Source organism: Hirundo rustica, chromosome 10 (genome assembly GCF_015227805.2).
Source record: "Hirundo rustica isolate bHirRus1 chromosome 10, bHirRus1.pri.v3, whole genome shotgun sequence".
NCBI classification, from domain to species: domain Eukaryota; kingdom Metazoa; phylum Chordata; class Aves; order Passeriformes; family Hirundinidae; genus Hirundo; species Hirundo rustica.
This window is the reverse complement of record NC_053459.1, coordinates 9,265,922-9,285,573: the sequence shown is the minus strand read 5'-3', so window position 1 is coordinate 9,285,573 and position 19,652 is coordinate 9,265,922. Positions and strand designations below refer to the sequence as shown.

The 19,652-nt window shown below is 43.2% G+C and overlaps 1 protein-coding gene across 1 annotated transcript in view; it reads left to right on the top strand.

Annotated features, from left to right (window-relative positions):
• The window catches only part of DOCK10 (dedicator of cytokinesis 10), a 142,803-nt gene that overhangs the window by 431 nt on the left and 122,720 nt on the right, over positions 1 to 19,652 (top strand). The window contains exon 2 of the mRNA XM_058421868.1: positions 1,291 to 1,729. Coding sequence (XP_058277851.1) covers positions 1,631 to 1,729 — 99 coding nt within the window. The 5' untranslated portion in view covers positions 1,291 to 1,630. The remainder of the gene's footprint in view (positions 1 to 1,290; positions 1,730 to 19,652) is intronic.

Genomic DNA, 19,652 nt, shown 5'->3' with positions numbered 1-19,652 from the left:
ATCTCAGTTAATTTGGCTAAGTACTGCTGGCTGCAGTCCTCATTTACGTTAAGTGTTGTGACATTGCTTTTATAAAAGAGCTGTGGCAGGTCTTGCTCCTCATCTCTCTTCCATCGTTAAACAAGTTAATAGCAGTCTGGATTTGGGCTCTTGCTCCACGTGCCTTTTCTTTGGCAGAGGTTTCTTTCCATCCCCTGCAGCCAAGCAGAGTCGTGATGTCCGATCCCCGAGTACTGGCTGTCCCTCTCATGTGGAGGGCTGGATCACATATGCACAATGTGGGTTCCTCTCCGTCTTACCATACCTGGGGCCACCGTAATTCCTCCCTGAAAGAACAGATCCCCTTATTTTCCCATGTGTATTTTATGTGGTGTGTACTTTACAAATAATAACATCTCTGTTTATATTGCGGTTGTATGTTTCTAGTTTTGTGTGGGCAATGAACTGATTTGTGACTCGGGTGGTGTGTTGTAGGCTCTCAAGGAGAGTGATGTGTGTGGTTTCCAGCCCCACAGGGAGCACTCCCTGCCTTGGTATGTGGATAATGATACCAGAGCTTTGACTGTGCCTACTCTATGGCCTGTTCTCCTTGTGTGATTGGGCTTCCATGTTGTGAATAAAATAACACCGAAAACCTCATCTGTTGAGAAGGTACAGTGATACCTGAGCTGCTCCAAAGACAGAAACTGGGCTGTGAAAGACTTCTTTCTCTCCTGAGGGTGTTCTGATGTCTACTGTTAGTCCAGAGTGAACCCTAGTAATGCATTTATAAAGGCAGTGAGTCTATCGTGGTGTTGTACCCAAAATAGACTCTGTACATATGTGCACACGCACTGTCTTCACACACCAGACACTAGAATTTTTGTCTATTTCCCTGTGAAAAAACCCCTAAACTGGTGCAGTAATGTTAAGAGTATGTGCATACAGAGAAAGCCTCATCCTGTTCTAGTGCTTGAGAGTTTGTTCATGACATCTCCTGCAGGTCTGGAGCTGGTAGCTCTGTTATGGCAGGCCTTGGCATTTGAGATGAGTTAGGGTTTGCTCAGGGCAGACAATTTGACAGGCATATTTACAATATTAACAACCTTGTGCAATGTTGAAATATTAAATAACTTGCTTGTATTTGTAATTTACCTATGAACCTTGTTCATGAATCTACACTCAAACACCTTTCATTTTTAGCCTGTGTGACATCCCTTACTTGCTCAAGCACAAGACCCGCATTTGCAAGTAGTCCCCTTGATTAGTAATTTTTTGTTGTTCTGAAGCATCTAACAAGTAATTCTTTAGATGTTTTTCAGCTGGGGTATCCCAAGAACACTTGGTCTGGCCCGGGTAAGGATCTGATTGCTTTCAGCTGGCTGCTGGAGCCCAGATGTAAGGACAAATCAAGCAAAGGGTACAGGCAAGAATGCACTACTTGCACATTCTCCAGCTGCAAGGCTCCCTCCTCTGCAGGCAGACAAAAGGGGCAAAGTCTGCTTCTGAGCAATTCTAGGAACTTCATCTGGCACTGGGGATCAAATTGATGCAGAAATGAGGAAAAGGAGATAAGGGAACAGAGCCTCAGAGAGGGTGGAGACAGAGAAGGGAAGAAAATGGTTTAGAAAGAAGAAAAGCATTGGAGAAAATGGGGGAAAAAAGAAAAGACTTTGTGGGGAAGGAGAGGCTGAAGAAGATGATAAAACGCAGGAAAGAAATGAAGAGAGCTGCAAGAAAGCTTCGTCAGGTTGGTGAATAACTTGTGCGGATAAGTCATTAATGTGCACTCCTGGACAGTCATTTGGGAGGTGGGGAGACCCAGGCACCTGGATTTAAATGCAGGGTTTTTACTGTTGTCCTGCATCTGTCACCTGACTAACGCTTTCTTTTAAATTCATGGAAAGAGAGTCAGCTTGAAGAACTCAAAATGCTCTCAGTCTATAGAAGTTGCATTAACTTTTTTCCTTTTGCCTGCAAGGTTAAATAAGGGGTCTTGAGAGGGAGAGAATGAACATCTATAGCACAGAGAAGCTGGAAAATGAATCCTTGTGTTGGCTTTGGAGGAGAATGGATACACAGAGAGACAGTTTAATATTGTTGTGGTTTATAACAGGCAGCTCTGCAGTGCATATGTCACTTCCAGAAGACAAAACATGTTTGTAACTTTTCTAGCATAAGGTCAAAAGCCTATAAAGTAGTGACACAGATGTGATTATTACACAAAGACTTTCTTGTTATGTGTGTAACGTTTCCAGTTTAGGATTCCCTGCATTTCACAGAACTCAAGAATAATTTTCTGAATCTAAATTATACTTGCTGTCTGTTTTATAACAACTGTATATTCTTATTATAGCAAAATCCAACTTTATCCCTATTTTTGTTGATAAGAAAAAACAAAACACCAGGAGATGACTGCCCAAGTTCATGCAATAAATCCATTGTAAAAGCTGTAGAATGATTGTCTCCAAGTTTATCCCCCCTCACAGGCTGTCCTGCCTCAGGTGGATGAATAGTTTTCCTGGCTTCATAGTCCCCCCTACTTCTCTCATTTCTGACATGGGCAAATTTTCCCCTTTCCTGTAAAATGTCAGAGAACTGAAGGCTGCCTGTCCTTTGCGTGCTTGCTTAGTGTAAATGACTTGTGCTCACGTTGTCCCTTTCTGGGCAGAGCACAGACTCCAAATAGCCATGTGATAGGAGAGTACTGAGCTGCATTAGTGTTCAGTGGTGATGTGTGTCACTGAAGCCTTCCAGAGATGAGAAGGCCTTTCCCCCGTCCCCTTTCCCCCGTCCCCTTTCCCCCGTCCCCTTTCCCCCGTCCCCTTTCCCCCGTCCCCTTTCCCCCGTCCCCTTTCCCCCGTCCCCTTTCCCCCGTCCCCTTTCCCCCATCCCCTTTCCCTCCTCTCTTTTGTAGTTTGGGTGCTCAAAGCAGTAGTCTATTATTTTTTCTCCTTCACGTCAATGATGCATAATCACAAACTAAACGCATTGCTTAAATGCATTTTTTGTAGATTACCTGTCATTTCTGGTAGTAGTTTTTTCTTCATGATACAGACCAGGAAGAGGTCAATGTTGCATTTTTGCTCTTAGATTTTACAAAGGAAGAGAGTTCCCTTGGAGCACTGGGGGTCAGTGGTGCTGCCCAGCCTCTCCTTCCCAGCTTTACTCTGGGACTCCACATCCTTTACTTACTGTAAAGTTACTTTTCAGCTGGAACCCAAATACTGCAATGTTTTGGAACACAGTGTTATGTTTTGAGATGACATAATATAGATGTTCTTTAAATTTGTATAAAAATACATCAGATGGGGTAATCTGGATATGTTTGTGACATTTGTGGGTTCATACTGTGCAGACAGTAGAGTGAACTGCAGCTACTGGCATTGGGATCCCAGGAAAATATGGGGGAATGGAGATGGATACCTCCCTGCAATGAGAGTCTTGTGCTGCCCCTATGAAACAAGGTTTTATGTCTGCAGACTCAAAAACAACAACAACAACCAAAAAAAAAAAAAAAAAAAAAAAAAACCAAACCCAACCAACCAAAAAAAACCCCTCAAATTTGAAAGATACATTGTATTTCATTTTAAATTACTAATGCACCCATTAATAAATAACAATTAACTTACTGCTAGACTTTCTTCCCCTTACTGCTGTTGTGTAATATTCATTGTACAGAAGCTTAGTATGCCGTCAGCATTGCAGTGATTTTTTTAATTGCAGTGTAGTTCCCTGCTTTTTCCTTCATGGAGTGTGGAGGAAGTGGAGGGCAATTCTGTCACTGGCTGTTCAGGTAGGAGAATAATGCTGGCTGACTTAAAGCAAACACGATCCTAGGTTACTTTGACATGTTGACCTAAATTAAATGATGTAGATATAATGAAATTTAATGAATTCAATTGAATTGGATATCATAGAGGGGGAAAAAACTGTTTTCTTTTTTTAATGTGTTACTGTTTATCAACAAGAGTAATACAGAAATATTCTCTCTGAAAGTGGAGTGACTAGGAATGTTTAGACTAGCAAAAAGAAAATTATCTTCGGATTTTAGTTTTAAGCTGTCATTGTCTAAACATATTGCTTGCCCATGCTAGGTGTACCTGCTTTGGTAACCCTGTTTAGGTTGATGATTTTAAGGAGTGTACTTCTAATTTATAGGCAAAAATTAAAATCTGGACTCTTAATTGTCTTGTGACACAGCTCTGCTTTTCTAGGGCTAAGTTAAGACCTCCTCACATGGGGAGCACAGAGGCTCTGCAGACAGGGCCTAGAAGCATCTTTTATCTAAAAGCTGCCTGGAACATTTCAGCTGAGGGTTAGTGTGTCCGTCTTTTGATGCAAATTCCTCAATGATCTTTGTTCTGCATTAGGTTTTTCTCATGGCTTAGGGGCAGAGGTTGACATGGTTTGAAGAAAATGTATTTTTAAAGTGTGAGAAGATTCTCCTGTGATCTGGGTTTTTGCCAGGCTCTGGGACAGAACATGTGCATGGCAGAGGGACATGAGGAGAGGGAGGGGGAAGACTGCTGTGGTATCCACTGGCCTCAGTGCTGTGTAATGAAGCCTTAAACTACTTTTTCCATCTCTTTCTTCTGCTGTGAGGTGCTTGTTGCAGCTTCCTCCTTGCCCATTCTCTACTCCCTGCCTTCTTTCCTTCTTAGTCCTGCGCAAGCTCTGGCAGCCCTGGGGGGAGTCTGAGCCAAGAAGTCAACAGAATAGAGGAAGGAAAGGCTCCTATACCCAGACACTGTGCAAAATGTACGTTCACTTTGAGGGAGGGCAGGATGCCAGTCCTCCACATCCCCTTCTCTCCCCTTTGGAAGCAAACACAGCGCTCCTTTCCATGCTGTGAGTAGGTGCAGGAGAAAGGATTCAGAGCTTGTTGAGTCTTTGAGTGAAAGTGGTGGGCTGAAGGCAGCCTGGGGGCTATTGATTGGACTGTGCTTGTTTAGATAATAAGTCATCTTTGGAGCCTGTCCCGTGAAAGAGCTTTCTCCATTGCTGTGTGAGTGCCATGGCACAGGCCAGGCTTGATGTCTTTTGTTAGGAATGCCTCTTGCATTTCACACGCCATAAATAACTTGTGGTATATGCAGCAATCTCGGTCTTTCTTTGAAGATACAAGTGTACAGCCTTGTTCCTGGCTTCTCTTTTTTTTTCTTTCTTTTTTGCTACTTAGCCTCAAGTGGTCTCAAGTCTCAAAAGTGGTTCAGGGGCCTAAATTGGGCCATCCTTGCGATAGAAGTGTTTTGTGGCTTTGAACTTTAAGCTACATGGAGCAAAATACATGAAAGTTTGTTCTACTGAACAACGGTGCATTGACAGGGAGAGACCTTGGGAAAAACAAGTCCTGGGTCACACCTCTGATTCTGTGTGCAGACAGAAAGGGAGTGATGAGTAAGTATTAAAACCAGTAATGAGCAGACTTTGATATTTATTCTAGAATATCATGTGGTGCGTGAATACCTTTTGTATTCCCATATTTGCAATGCATAGTAGAATATGTGCTGAGCCATCACGTTTCTATTGTCAGTGTACAGGCACACGTTTCCCCCTCAATTCACGGGCAGCAGGTGGACTTCCAGCAGTGGGGAGAGAGCAATTACGGAAGCAATGCCGACATTGAATATGCACGGCTCTCCTCTGAAAGCAAGTTACTAAAAAGCATCTGCCTGTTCCAAAGCTGCGTCTCACTTTAGGCAGCAGTTGCCTTTTCCATGAGTAACAGTTGTTTTTTTCTTTGAGCTGTGTGATTGCACAGTGCCTCTGTTCTGCTGACACCCTTTCATTAAACAGCTAAAATTGCGAACACTGATGGAAACCAAGTGGTATAACATTAAGTAGGGTTGAATTACACCGGTCTCTTTAGTGCTGCATGAATTTATCCCCATAGCTTCCCCAGAATCAATGAAAACTGTTTTGGAGGTTTTGTAAGAGAACCTACAAAACAGAAATTCAGGAGATTCGTTAACAGCAATTTGGCTTTCCTGGTCAAATGATAACCTGTGATTTAATAGTAATGTTAGGAAATCCCTAATATAAACAAACAAACAAAAAAATGTAGTCAAGGTTGATGATTATTTTTCTAAAGGTATCTTTCAGAAACCTCCTGCTCCTTTTTATCTTTCAAATGCATGATTCTGTATATTTCCTGAAAGAAATGGAGCTCATGAAATACACCAATTCCAAGTGGTTTAATTCCAGTTGGTTTGGAAATGGAAGAAGATGGAATGGTGGTTTTGGGGGGGAGGGTTACGTAGCAATGATTGTTCCAGCTGGCTGGAGATACTGGCAATGAAATACTTTTTGCCTTCTATGTATTCTTTCCTCAGAAAGGGTGAGGAAAAAACTGTTTGCGGAGAGGTTTCAGGTGAATGTTGCAAGTTATTTGTGTTGCTATAAGGATGAGCAATGGTACAGTGGGACACGATATCTCACATGCCTTAATACGAAGTTTATCTCCTTATTTTTTCCCGCCCCCTTGAGTATATCTTACAAGAACCCTTCAAAACCACTAGCCATGGCCTGTATGTTGCAGTTAAATATTATCTTTCTCTCATTTCTTCTGTCTCACATCTGCCCACTCCCTGCTTTGCTGCCCTCACCCCTTCCAGTCCTGCATCCTTGTCGTGCTTTGTGTCCCTCTCCCACTTGTCTGGGAGCCTCTGTTAATGCCTCTCTGTGCAGGGAACAGTGTGTCAGTTGTGTCAGGCTCCCTATCTTTGCCTGCCATCCATGCCACATTGAAACCCACTTCTTCCAGGAATGCTCCTTGCCAGTTCTGGGAATGGATGATCTCTGTGCTCCTCCCCTCGCTGCCCCGGGTTGCTCTCCCCTCTCTCCCCCAAACTGGAAGTGGAAAACCTTTGGCTTTGGTAATAGGCCTCTCTTCTGGTTTTAGTGTGAGGTTTTGCATTGAACACATGGGTTTGTATTGATAGTTGCTATTTGAATGACTGTTCACCAGATAAAATATAGTTCAAATGATACTGAGTGACTCTGCTTGAAAGACGAGCTTTTCCTGTGTCTGTTTCCTTAAAGGAAGCAGTGGTTCCCTGTTCAGTGTAGTGCAGAAGACAACTCCACGTCGTGATGTGTGAATATATCAATGGATTTATATATATTTTAAAATCGACTCAAGTAAATAGGGCTAAAATCAGTTTCCTTGGAACAATGTGGCATGCCTGGTTTGTGGGGCTTTAAGACAAGAACTTTTCATTTAAATTCCGTGATGATGGTGCCTGAGATGTGCTAGAATAAGGTATAAGGGCTGCTCTGCTTGGCCTTTGTGCCCCAAGGCTTCTGGGTTTCTGGTTTCTACCACTGTTTCCTACTGTGCATTTCAGAAGATCCTCGTTCCTAATCCTAAAAGAACTGTCAGGGATTCAGATAAGAAATTTCATTTTCGTTATTTTGGGGAAAGATTTTGTGTGATCAAGAATGGGAGTCAGCAAATGAGTTGTAATTAGAGCTTGAAAACTGGGGTGTGAATGCTCTGTGATGCACAATGAGGGGTTGCTGCTCAGTGTGTTAGTGGGTCTGTCATCGCCCCAGCAGCACATCCTGAACCCTCCTTGCATAGTTTGCAATGCAGCTGGTTGTTGTTAAAAAAAGTAAAAAAGATAATGTGAGAGAGTTGTCTGACTTTTTTGTCGGTGTCAGAGCTCCAGATATGCCCCAGAGTCAGTGTGCCAAACACAACCTGCTATCATTAACTAAAAAGGACAATTTAACAAATACTTCTTCTGTCATAAGGGTGCAAAAAGAAGTGAAAATTGAGTCATGACTAAGGAATAATACATTCTAGTTGCTGCTATCCTGGGCTCAGTTTAGCAGATTTTTTGCTTTTTCATGTCTGTCTGTAAGATAACAGGAATAAAAGCCAGCAACGTGCAGTGCTAACACTATGACTGCTTTTAGACAGTTTGGCAGGAAATGCTGTTTCCTGTTCTGTTTGATGTTCTGTTGACTTTCTCATAAATATTAACCCATCTGGGGCTTCAGCATTTGTTGTTACGGTGGGATAGACAATGTCAGTGACAGCCAAATTTAAATGTAGTTGTTCCTTTAAGTAGATTGAACAGGTTCTGGTTAAAAAATACAGAACTATGCTGTAATTCTTTTGACTGCAGGGTAACATCTTCAGATTTCTGTCTGCACAATCAAGTTGGAAAGTGAGATTAGATTTTTCTGTAAAGTATGGGCTCACACTGGTATGGTTTGCTATTCTGGATCCGATTATAGCTTCCAGAAGTCCTGTGTCATGGGCAGATTCCTCAGCACTCCAAAGTCAAGTAATAATAATTGTAGTGCCATTTGATGTGCTTCCTAGATTCCCAGATAAATTTATATTTGGAATAGGATGATAGATCCATCTTCTCCATTACTTTCTTGAGAGGAATTGTGTCCTAATCTCTTGAGACCCCAAGTGCTGTCCACAGGGGTGTCAGGGTCCCTTCCAAGCCAGCTCTTGTGTGATAGAGGTGAGCCTCTCTTAGCCTTTCGCCCTGCCTGTTGCTCTTGGCTGGCAGTCATGTGAACAGTGGTTCAGCAGGATGCCTTGGTTAGGGCACTACCTCCTGTCAGCGTGCACAGCTCTTTTGGGGCTGGCTTTTGAACGTGTGGCTTTTTCAGGTCAGATGCTGATAGATGAGATTTGAAAGCCAGAGGGTGCTGCTTCCCAGGGAGCTGAGATCTGCAGGCGCATCTGTGCTGGGTGGAGGACATCTCGAGGTGTGTCCCTGGAAATGCAGCAGCTCCCATTCCCGGTGTTTGTGCATGCCACTGTGCCCCAGCAGTCTCCTCAGTAGATTTCCTGATCTTTTGTGAAGAGCAGTCGTGTTGAATTTAGTGTCACTACATCAAGAGAGAAGCTCTGATACCAAGAGTGAATAATTGTGACCAAGGCTGCCCTTGTGCCTGACAATGTGTGTTGGCTGTTTAGCTGTAACTGTTCCTAATTTGCTCAGCTGCTTGACAAAAGCGTAAATGACATCGAGGTGAGAGCCCTTCTGTTGGCTGCAACTCTGTGTTACCATGAAGTAATTGTAACATTACACAGAAAGTGATAAATGATTGTTAACTTTAATTAGAGCACTAATTATATATTGGAGTGAATTTCAGCAGAAATGAACAATTGCTATCTCTGCATTTAAATTTCCATCTGAATTGTAAGAGAAAGCTGAGAATGTTTTCCCTTGGTGTGAAAAAGGGATGTGTCTAAAAGGAATCTGCGTGAACCATCATATTTTCACTTGGATATCATGTGTTGTAATGAAAACTTGGGTAGCATAGACAACCAGACTGTTGGCTTCCTCAAAAAACAACGACAAAAAGTCTTTTGGGGTAAAGTTCCCCATGTATACTCTGTAACATTTAAATAATTTACTTATGCATTTGCACTTTTTCTACTGGAAGTATGTAAGAACATAACTCTGTTGAATGGCCAGCTGTCAGTGAAGAAAAAGGGGGTGGTCTAGGAAGTCGGTCATCTACTTAAAAACCTAATTGCATGTTGCACACAGGGAACTGCTTGATGCCCTGAAGTTAATCAATACCTTTGTAAGTGTAAATAATTGTGATTTCTTGAAAAAACACCATCTGGCTGATCTCTATTTCCTGCTTGATTGGGAAGTCCTGAAAGACTAAAAAGAGAGGAGGTCAACATTCGGGTACTGCCTAAAATTACTAGGATCCTTTGGAAGTTCATTTGAGATGTGTCATAAGAATCTAGAGAACGGCATCACTTCTGTTAAATACTAGGTAATTTTTTTAAAGTAATGTTCTACAGTGGTCCTGTAAGAACAGGATATTTTCATAAATATCAGTTAATTTTACAAAAAGTCAATAGCACAAGCTATTAGGACTTTAATAATAAAAACAAATTACTTGTAACCAGACATTTCAGTCAGTGAGAATGAAAGCTCTTTGCACATATGTGTATTTAGCTCATAGTTTCTACTCATATTTTAATCTCCCTTGGAGTTCAGTATTAGTCTTTCAAAACACACATGTTACTAATCAAAATATTATTCTTCTAAGGATTTCTTCCTGAAATACCAACCAGAAGACATATGTTTATAGAGACTGTGTTAGAACTTAACAAATACAGGCCAAACAACTTATAATTGGCCTGGTTTTGCTTATTCTGTATTTTGTTGAATCAACAGCCTTGTGGATGTGAATGTTAATGGATACCAGAAACCTAAGGTTCGTTAGTTTTAGATTTTGTATGATTTTATTCTCTTCTGGAGGTCAAATAAAAGAAAGAGAGAGAAATCCTGACCAGAGACATAAAATGAAAACCAGATGCTGTACAGAAAAGCTGTCCAGGGGACAGTGTCACTCATTAGCTGCTACAATAGCTGTTACTTGGTTTGATACAGCGAGCACATTGTTGTGCTGTGACAAAAACCCAGCAATATTATTTCTAAAAGGGGCAGGGTGCTTTTTGATTGCCTTGGTGCGTTTTGTTTTGCCTTTTGGGGTGCTCTTTCTTTTCCATGGTGATAGGGGCAAAGCTGTGGGTTTCAGGCCCTTCCTTGGGGGTGGTGTGAGGAGCTGTGTTTGAGCTGCTGCTTTCTGAAAGGGTGACAACATCCCAGTGAGCACTGGGGGTCTGAGGGACCTTGTCTCTGGTCCATGCTGTTGTCTGGGTGGTCTCACTGTTCCACTGTGCAGCTTGGGCTTCCTGGCTGGGGTAAAGCAGGAGGAATGTGAGCCTCCCTGAGCTTCTAGATGTGCTAAGAAAGGAAAGGTTTTAGGGCTGATCAGCCCCCACTTTGTAATCAAGAGGATAACTTCTCTTACAGTATTTGGCGCTATATACACACAGATCCCTCTCCTAGTCTTGTGAAGGCTGATGTTTATGCCAGTAGGATTCTCTGTTGGTGGATTTCTCGGTAGAAATTAATAATCTGCCCTGTGTGCTTTGGCCTAAGAAGTGTCATGGTTAGGTGATAGCTGACCTGATCAAACAGGGAAAAGGTGCTTGGCTGGCTGCCCCTGGACCTGTCAGATATGGGTAGGGTTTTTTGAGCAATATGTAAACAAACAAAAAAATCAAGACAGCTCTGTAATATTTATAGCCTTTAAAACTTTCAGAGTCCTAACTCTTAGCTTCTTTATTTTGGATTCTTGGCACTGATAAAGAAAAAAGGAATCTGAAGCCACATTATTATACTGCTAGTGGAAACAATCCATATTCTTCTTGTGGGATCTTTTCTGACAGATACAAGGATACATCTGCAGCTGCTGTGTATTTGGGGGAGTGGGGTGATGGGAGAGCAGCACCTGAGACAACACAGTTTTTGCTGGCCCCATGTGCACAGATTTTACTTTGCATTTCTTTTTTTTACTTTGTCCACATTTTGTGCCTAATTTTCCCTTTTGCAGCTGTAGAAGCTTATGCTCGGAAATTGAATGAGATTGTTCCTTTTGGTTCCTTGCTTCTGGCTGAACTCCTTGCATATGCCTCAAAGTGAAATTGCCTTGAAATAATAAGCAGGGATTGTACAACCAGAGTTGAAAGAAGCCTGATTGGGAGCCTCTTTTATTCATTTCTGCGTTAGGTTAGAAGCAGAGCCTTGTGAGAAGAGACATTGTACAGCCTAAATGGCCAGTTTATCTCCTCCTGCCTTCGGTTTAAGGTTTCAGCTTTGCTTGTGTTTGGGGCTGTCCCAGAAAGGGCACAAATTTGGGCTCTGCTGTGTTGGGCTGAATAAGCCATGTTCTTACACATTCATGGAACAGTTTGGAAAGAACTTCTGGGGGCTGTTGAGTCCAGCTCCCTGTTTGAAGCAGTTCCAGAGAGATGAGATTTCTCAGGACCTTGTCCACTCTCCAAGGATGCCGTGTTCCTGTGTTTGACCACCCTCCATGGTTAAAAGTTTGTTACCCTACTTAATTGAAATGTCCACTGTCAAATGAGTTCTGGTCGTTGCATCTCATCCCCTGCTGCTGTGTCTCTGTGGAAAACGTCTCTCTTCTCTATACCCTGTGAGAGTGTAGACTGGCAAGGTTTTCCATCAGCCTTCACTTCTTAAGGGCGAGTGAAGGTGTCTTTCTCAGCATTTCCTCCAGCCTCAGTCTGTCGTGGTGCCCTTGCAAAGAGCTTGATCCTGTGTGTAGTGGACTTGTGCTGGGCACCTGGGAGCTGGACACAGCAGCCACATTAACTTCCTGGGCACATTGGCAGGTCTGTTCTGCAGCTGGTTCATTCTTGAAGGTGGCCAGGCCTGTTTGTGTCCTTTCAGTGATGTCTCAGCAGGGTATTCCTGTGATTATTTTTAGACACAGCAGTGTAAGTACTCCCTTTGCTGGAGGTACCTTGCATGATATCCAGAACCATACTGAACTCTGCTTGTGCTGGTGTCATGTTGGTAGTTGATGATCATTTTGGTATTGGCTTCTGCTTCCAGCTCTTCCTCCTTTGTTTTCAGCTGCTGATTACCAGCTTGCAGGAAATTCTTAGCTTCAAGGCATTTGATGTTTTGAATTAAAAATTTATTAAATTAGTTTAGAATGCTTTAGGCAGCTAAACTCCTGACTCCCTGGGACAGCCCATTATTTTTGTGAGCGACTTTGGAAAGGGCTTTCTTGCCTTGAAAATCCAAAAGCCTTCTGTGAAGAGCATGTGCAGAGCCACATGGGTATGCTGCTGACCTCTATCACATGCAGAGCCTTGACTCAGAGGCAGAAGGTGCTGGATGTTACTTTTGTAATGTCAGTCTGGCATCTGAGAGAGAGGAAGGATATCAAAAGTGGGAGCCAAGAGATGAGTGGCTGTATGTCACTGGCCTGACTTCATCTGCAGGGCAAAAGATGGTGGGGTTTGGGTTCTTTTTCATTTTTCATGCAGACAAATAAAGAAACATGCTTAGCTCCCAGGTAGTTATTCTAAGTGAAGAATGGGAAACCCTGCTGGAAGGCTGTGACTGCGGTGACGATGCCATCCAGGCTTCCACTGAGTTCCACATTTCATTTCTCAAAATGTTTTTACCATGTGTTCATTTGCAATCAGTACAGTCCTGCTTCTCTAGCTTATCTGGTGTGGCCTGAATTTAGACCTGTCCTGTGTAATCCGTGGCATTTGTGTATGAAGCCTGATCTGTTCATTTAATACCTGATTCCACTCTTTCTTTGTTAAACAGTATGAAAAACATGAAATAAAGCAATTCACTTACGTTATTTAAATGTCTACCTCAAATGTTAAGGCATGTATTTTTTTTCTCCTCAAGTGAGTTGTTTGAAAACAAAAGGAGTGTATGAATAGAATGGAGTGTGCCAAGAGATACCTTCCTTTGTAGGCTCTCTTGTGACCTGAAAAAGAGATATCTTTTCAGAGAGTTAGAGGCTGAAAGTGCTCTGGCTATGGAGCAGTTCTGGGTTTTGTTATTGTTGTTAGCTAGGGTGTCAATACAAAGATGTCATTGGCTTGGAGTGGAGGCAAATTAGCATAAGAAATGCATTTTCTACCAAGATATCACTGTCTAAAATTCTGTTCTAGTCCAGATTTGAGTGGCCTTTTTGAAAGTAACTCCAGTCTCTCTTTGTCTCTGTGTTTGCTCTGTATTTCTAGCCTGTATTGGAACAGAAATACTGGTTTTGGATTATGGCAAGCTGAGACTTACAGAAATAGAGAATAGGCTGTACATCCTGAAGATGAGATGTCAGCAGTAAAGGTTTCTGTGGCTCTTGTCCAAGGTTTGTGGATGTGGGTGAGAGGTTTTGCAGTGGTTTTTTTAGGCTTTTGATCATATTTTACAGAAGAAGTGGTAGTTCACTAAACCATGGTGCTGTTCAGGCCATTCAGCATAGAGAACATTGCTGTACAAATGACACCTCATCCAAACCCACAACTTGCTCTTAAAACCTCGTTAGTGGCTGCTGACATCTGTCCCTGTGTGCACTGGGAGGGCTGGCTGGGGGATGTTCCTGCCTGGTCTCCCCAGTTGCTTGGTTCTCTTTCCAGTGTTTCCATAAGTGGCAGGGCTGGTGCCAGGGCAGCAAATGGAGAATGCATTCGCTCTTCTGTGGGGAGAGTGTCTTCCCATGTAGCTGAGTGTGTTTCGTTCTTTAAAATTGATTTTGTGAAACATCCAGACAAAAGCCTTTGGAATTTATGCATGTCATGGAGATCTTGGACTGTGACAGGTAACAGACGAGTTAACAGACGAGTTACCTCTGTTTCAGCTCTAAGGAACATCACAAAACCAACATGTTAGACTGAAAACAGGCACGTGGTCTTTTTTGGTTTTTTTTTTCCTCTATGGCAGTTTGGGTTTTCAGACCCTCTCCCATTGGGCTAGTGAAGTGGAGGCCTCCTGGAAACAGGATCAGCTGTTGATGATGCCATTTGAGGGGCTGTGTGGAAGCTAATTTATATCTTTCTGAAAGAGGATAATAATTTGCTACTAGTTCTTTTTGGGAGCCAGTGGGTTGGTGGCTGCTTTTTTTTCCCCGTTGGGAGTTATCTGTAAAATCTTTGCTTTAGAAGTGTGAGCTCAGCCAGGGTTATAACTTCTGGTGAAAACTCTTCACAGAGTTTATCTTAATGCATTATGTTTTTATTTAACTGTGTGCCAAAGAAAATATGAGTTTTGGTAGCTCCAACTCATTCCCCAACCGTTTTATGGGATAATAAAAGTTCTTTTTAAAAACAAACAAACATTTGCTTTGTAGGCTAAGTAGTTATTTTTCCTGGTTTGAAGTCAAAGATTTCTTTTCCTGTTACATGTTTAAGGAAACCACAACAATGCTCTTAGCTGCTTTTTGGAATATTCCGTGCTAGATCCAGAAGCCACTGGAGTGCATTGAAATCAGGGGGTTTTCATCACTGCCTGTGGGTTGCAGTTCTCCATTTTACTTGATCTAAGAATAATCCCAGTGATCTCACAAAGGCTGTAATTGTGGAAAACTACCTGTGAAAGTGAGGAATTTTCTTGATTATCAGCAAGGTGCTTCACCTGAGTTGAAAATAAGAATGTGGAAACCGCTTGCATGCAGATTGCAGATTTATTTCACTTTTTGTGTAATATTCTGAGAAACCTCTTCAGAGGTTGAAGTTCCAGAGATACGGGATTCTAGACCAGCTTCTGTCAACAGCCTGCTGGAAATCCTTACACCAGTCTTTTATCACTTTGTTTGTCAAGTGTTTGTAATTTGTTGATGCCGTCTGCTGTAAGATCTAATGGGGAAAATCTGTATTTCAGCTATTTACAGTGTGGTAGCAATTGAGGGTCTTCCACACAAGGTGTGTGCAACACTTTGCACCAGACATCAGCGTGAAAGAACAAGAGAAGAGAAAGGCAGCACTAGCACAGGCAGTCATGAGGAGCCCGTTTCTGTGCTTGTGTGATTTCTTTTCTTTCGCTCCGTGTCCGTAGCGCTGGATTCCCCGTTCGGCGGGTTGTGGATTGGCCTTTCATGTGCTACTCCCTAGAGGGTGCCACTCGCCCGCGTTCTGCAGCCCGCGGGTGCGCTCCGAAACCCCGGCGTAACCCTGAGCTCTCGTTCGTGGGCTTTTACTTGCTGTAACTCGTGTGTTATGAATCGGTTGTGTTGGTCGGGGATAACTGTGAGAAGGGAACAACTTCGAGATGAAAAAGCTGTAAGTCGTTCAGGAGGCTTTTTTGGTGACCGGTTACTGCAGTAAATACCTGCTTTCCTGGCTCGCTAGGGAGCAGCTGGTGGGAACTAGAGAATTACAAAGCCTGTGTGTTCTGACTCTTAGTCACCCCCTCTGCTGTTTGAGACCTCAGCGCTTCTGATATTTAACCATCTCTGCACCAACACTTGAAGATACAGAAGGAGTGTTTAGAAATGAGTGCAAGAGGGTGTGAGTGGAAGGCACAGATGCTATTTATGGTATGTAGCACCTGTGACTGCATAAGCTTTCTTTGAAGTAAATGTGGGATCCCCGTGTGTCCTAGCCCTGCACAGCCTCCTGTGGGCCTCTGGGCTGGATGTGAAAGGTTTGGGACGTAAGTTTTGGAAAGAGAAGAGAGGGCAGCTCCTTGAGGGTGGGTTCTTGTAGTCCCCCAGACCTCCACTGTGAGAAGCCAGAGAGCAGGAGTGTGTTGGAAATGATGCCTCTGTGGCAGTGAGAGATGCTGCTCTAACATGGTTTCCTCTGCACTGCTTTAAGGCCAGAGTCATAAGAACAAAGTGCATGGAAAGGCCTGAGGTTATTCTCAGGTATCTGTACATATAGCTTTTCCTCATGCATAAAATGTGCAAGAAAAAGAGCCCTGTTAATGAGGGTTTGTCCCATTAAGCTGCCTGCCATGAAGAACATCTCTTGGAGTACTGCACCTGTCTGATCTGGGTCTCCATGCTGATTCCTTGGGGGCAGGTTAGGATTCCTCTCTTTGTTTTGAAGTAACAGGGCATAAGTGTCTTTCCAGCTTGGGTGTGTTTTTTCCCCTCTGCTTTCTTTGCAAGTGCCTCCAAGCCTTTACGAAAACAAATACTGGAGACAAAGAGCTTTGCTAAGAAAACGTGTATCAGCTCTTTTTGTTTTGAAAGGGTGGGTGATAAATTTTTAAATGTTGAGAAACGAGACGTTAGCTTTCCAAAATGTGAGTGATCCACATTTGCATCAAGGCAGTGATTGCAATTTTATTGTCATATCTTGCTTCTGATGTTTATCTGCTACTTGTATGGACTAACTTAAGAGAAGTTTTACCATAAACTGTGGAGCTGTGAGTGACAGCCACTGGCCGCTTATGCTGTTTATGTGCTGCTGGGGAGCTGCTCATCATCTGTACCAGGATGTGATGTATGTGGAATGGTAACTTTGGTAACTCCTAATGGTGGCATGAGCCTCATCATTTGCAACAGTGAGTTCATAGTGTTTGTACTGCTGTGCTGTCCTTAGTTCCTGCTGATGGCTTGAGGCTTCTGTGGGCCAGACTGAACACCCTGCTGTAAGCAGTTCCAGGTGTGTTCCTGTTCGTTTTGATGGCTCCTGTGCTCACCTGCCCCTGCTCTGCTTTTGGATTGTCACACTACAAGAGCTTCTGTGGAGCTTCTCAGCATCTGTCACACAAAAATACCATGGAGAAGCAGGATTGTTTTCCAGATTAAAAAATCCCCAACCAAACAAAACGGTGCTTGTCATGCTGGCAGCTGAGAGGTCTCATGGCAAATGGGGGTTCAAGCCTCCAGCCATCCTCCTTGCTTGAGAAGAGCGCTGCCTCCTTTGGGGATGGAAGGAGAATCAGTGTTGAATTTGACAAGTAATCCTCTCACTAAAGGATCTTCTCCAACACTTGCCTTTCTCTTAAAACCCCTCAGCTGAAGACCAAAATACCAATAGGTTGTATCCTGTTTATTGTGATCACAGGAATTCAAATGCCACAAAGAGAGAGGAGAATTAATGGAATAAAGTAAGCTGTGGGGAGGAAAACAGCTTTTAATGTGGTGTGCTAATGAGGTATGAAATAGGTGTGTAAGAAAATGTTTGGTAGCATCTTTAGAAAGTCTTGCAGTCTGCAGAAACAGAAATACAGGAATATTGTGGAAGAGAAATAAGCCAGTTCTTGGAGGAGAAGGAGTTTACTGTCTGCTACAGACTTAGTGTGAGAGTTTGTCTCTTCAGGCCCTGACTGCCCTTCTGCAGAGCTGGCATCTCTTTCATGTGGAAGCTGAGGCTGGAATAGCTGTAAGCTCGAGGATACAGATGCCTTTGAACTCTGCTTTCTTATCATGGGCTTTATAAGTCATGGCAACTGTGACTCACTTCTGTTCCTGCACAGCTCTGCTGCTACACAGACTGAGCCCTTGGTGTCTGAGGACTGGGACACTGAAGTCCTCTGGGTTAAAACAATTGTCTTGCCTATCTAATTGGTTTTTTTTTTCCTTTTCTTCAGTGAGTTGCCTTTAGTGGTCTCCTTCCCAGCCTGTCCCCATAAACCATCATGCTGGTGTTACATGTCTACATAGCATAGCTAAAATGCATGGTTGGGCAAGAATGAAGTGAGGGTGGGCAGTGGAAGGCTTCCAGTGTGCATATTCCTTAGCCCAGCATTGCTGCCAAAATCTTCCTAACGGGGAATTAAGGAGTTGCTTGCACAAAGGAGTATTTTGCTTCCCAGGGGGTTTCACTGAATTTTGTTTCTGGATTAAAGTGCTAATTAACACAAAATAGTGCTGAATGCTTCACTGTAAGAGTAACTAACACTGTTGATAACTGGTGTGTAAACATAATGTATGCTAATGAGACCCCTACCTTTGTAAAACAAAGCTGTTGATACTCTGTGTGTGTCCAGGCATTTTTAGTAGGTTGGGAGGTTTCCTTTCCAATGATAGATCATGCCTCTGTGAGTTTTCCTTAAAACAGAAGGGATTTTTTTAGCTCCTCAGTGGTTTCTTTTCCCCTGTGCATTAGCTGTTTTTCAGTTCTTGAATTTTGATCAAGAGCTGGAGGCTACTTTTAGCTGGCTTTGGCTTTTTAGTTTACTTGCTTTCAGAAGTAAAACTTGCTTTTACTTTTTCTCTCCAAAGAGCTGAAATGCCAAGACTGTGTCATTTCCACTTGTATCTAATAATAGCTTAATCCACAAATAATCACAATGAAGTTACTAAGGCCACTGGCAGAGAATAGTGTGATCCAAAGACCCCTGGAATGAATGGGATTCTTCACTGAGAACGAAGTGAAGCTTTGGGTGGAGCCCTAGGGTGCTGTTCCTTACACACGTGCATGCGCTTGTGCAACACTGCTGGGCTGCGCTGTGGAAACCAAATCTCAAAAAAAGGCTGCCAGCTCTCCCAGCTGGGCACTGATGAGTGAAGGAGGATGCTGAACACACAGACAGGAGATGTGTTAGCAGCCCCCAAGGTAGCAGAGCAGTTGCCATAACAGCCAGCAACAGATGTTACCCCTATGGCTGCTGCTGGAATTAGAGCAGGAGGAGAGGTCTCCCCGCTGCCAAGCGCATCGTTGGTGTGGCCAAGGTGTCAGTGGCAGCTCTGCAGCAGGCAGGGGGCTGATGAAAACATGAACAATAGCAGCAGCAGGATTGCTGGATTGGTGCAGGAATCACTCAGCTGCGCCTCGGTGCCCTTGTAATCCCTTTAGGAAAGTCAGACTGACAAGCACGATCCGAGGCCCCTGTGCAGGGTTTGCTGCTGGGGAGGCAGGGACATCTCACCAGCGTGTGGAGGGTGTGCCAGGGGGTCCCGGGGGGCAGAGCAGGGTGGGTGCATTGGCAGGGCTGGGGGTCAGGTTGTGCGGTGCCTGCCAGCGCTGCTGACTGTTTTCCACTTGCACTTAGAGCTGTCTGCTCGAAAGAAATAATGGTGATGTGTTTGTTGCTATTAAAGGACAGGTCTGAAGGATTTACCTTTTCTGGGAATTGCTTTAATTTGAATTATGATGTCTTTTGCCAGTTTGCTGAGCAATTATACTCTACTTAAGCCCAGAAAAAGTACTTCCATGGAAAGTTTTCAGTGTAGTTCCTGGCTGAGATTGTGAAGAGGATATTATTTACAAATATCTTATTAACAGACATTATGAAGCTGATTATGCCCCTGTGGGAATGGATGGACAAAACTTTCATGGCCTTCATTAGAAACGAAAACCTTTTGATGCAAGGTAAATATGGTTTTGGGTTCACATATAATAAAGTTATACATATTAGCTTAAAAGCAGCTGCTCTGGAAACCCT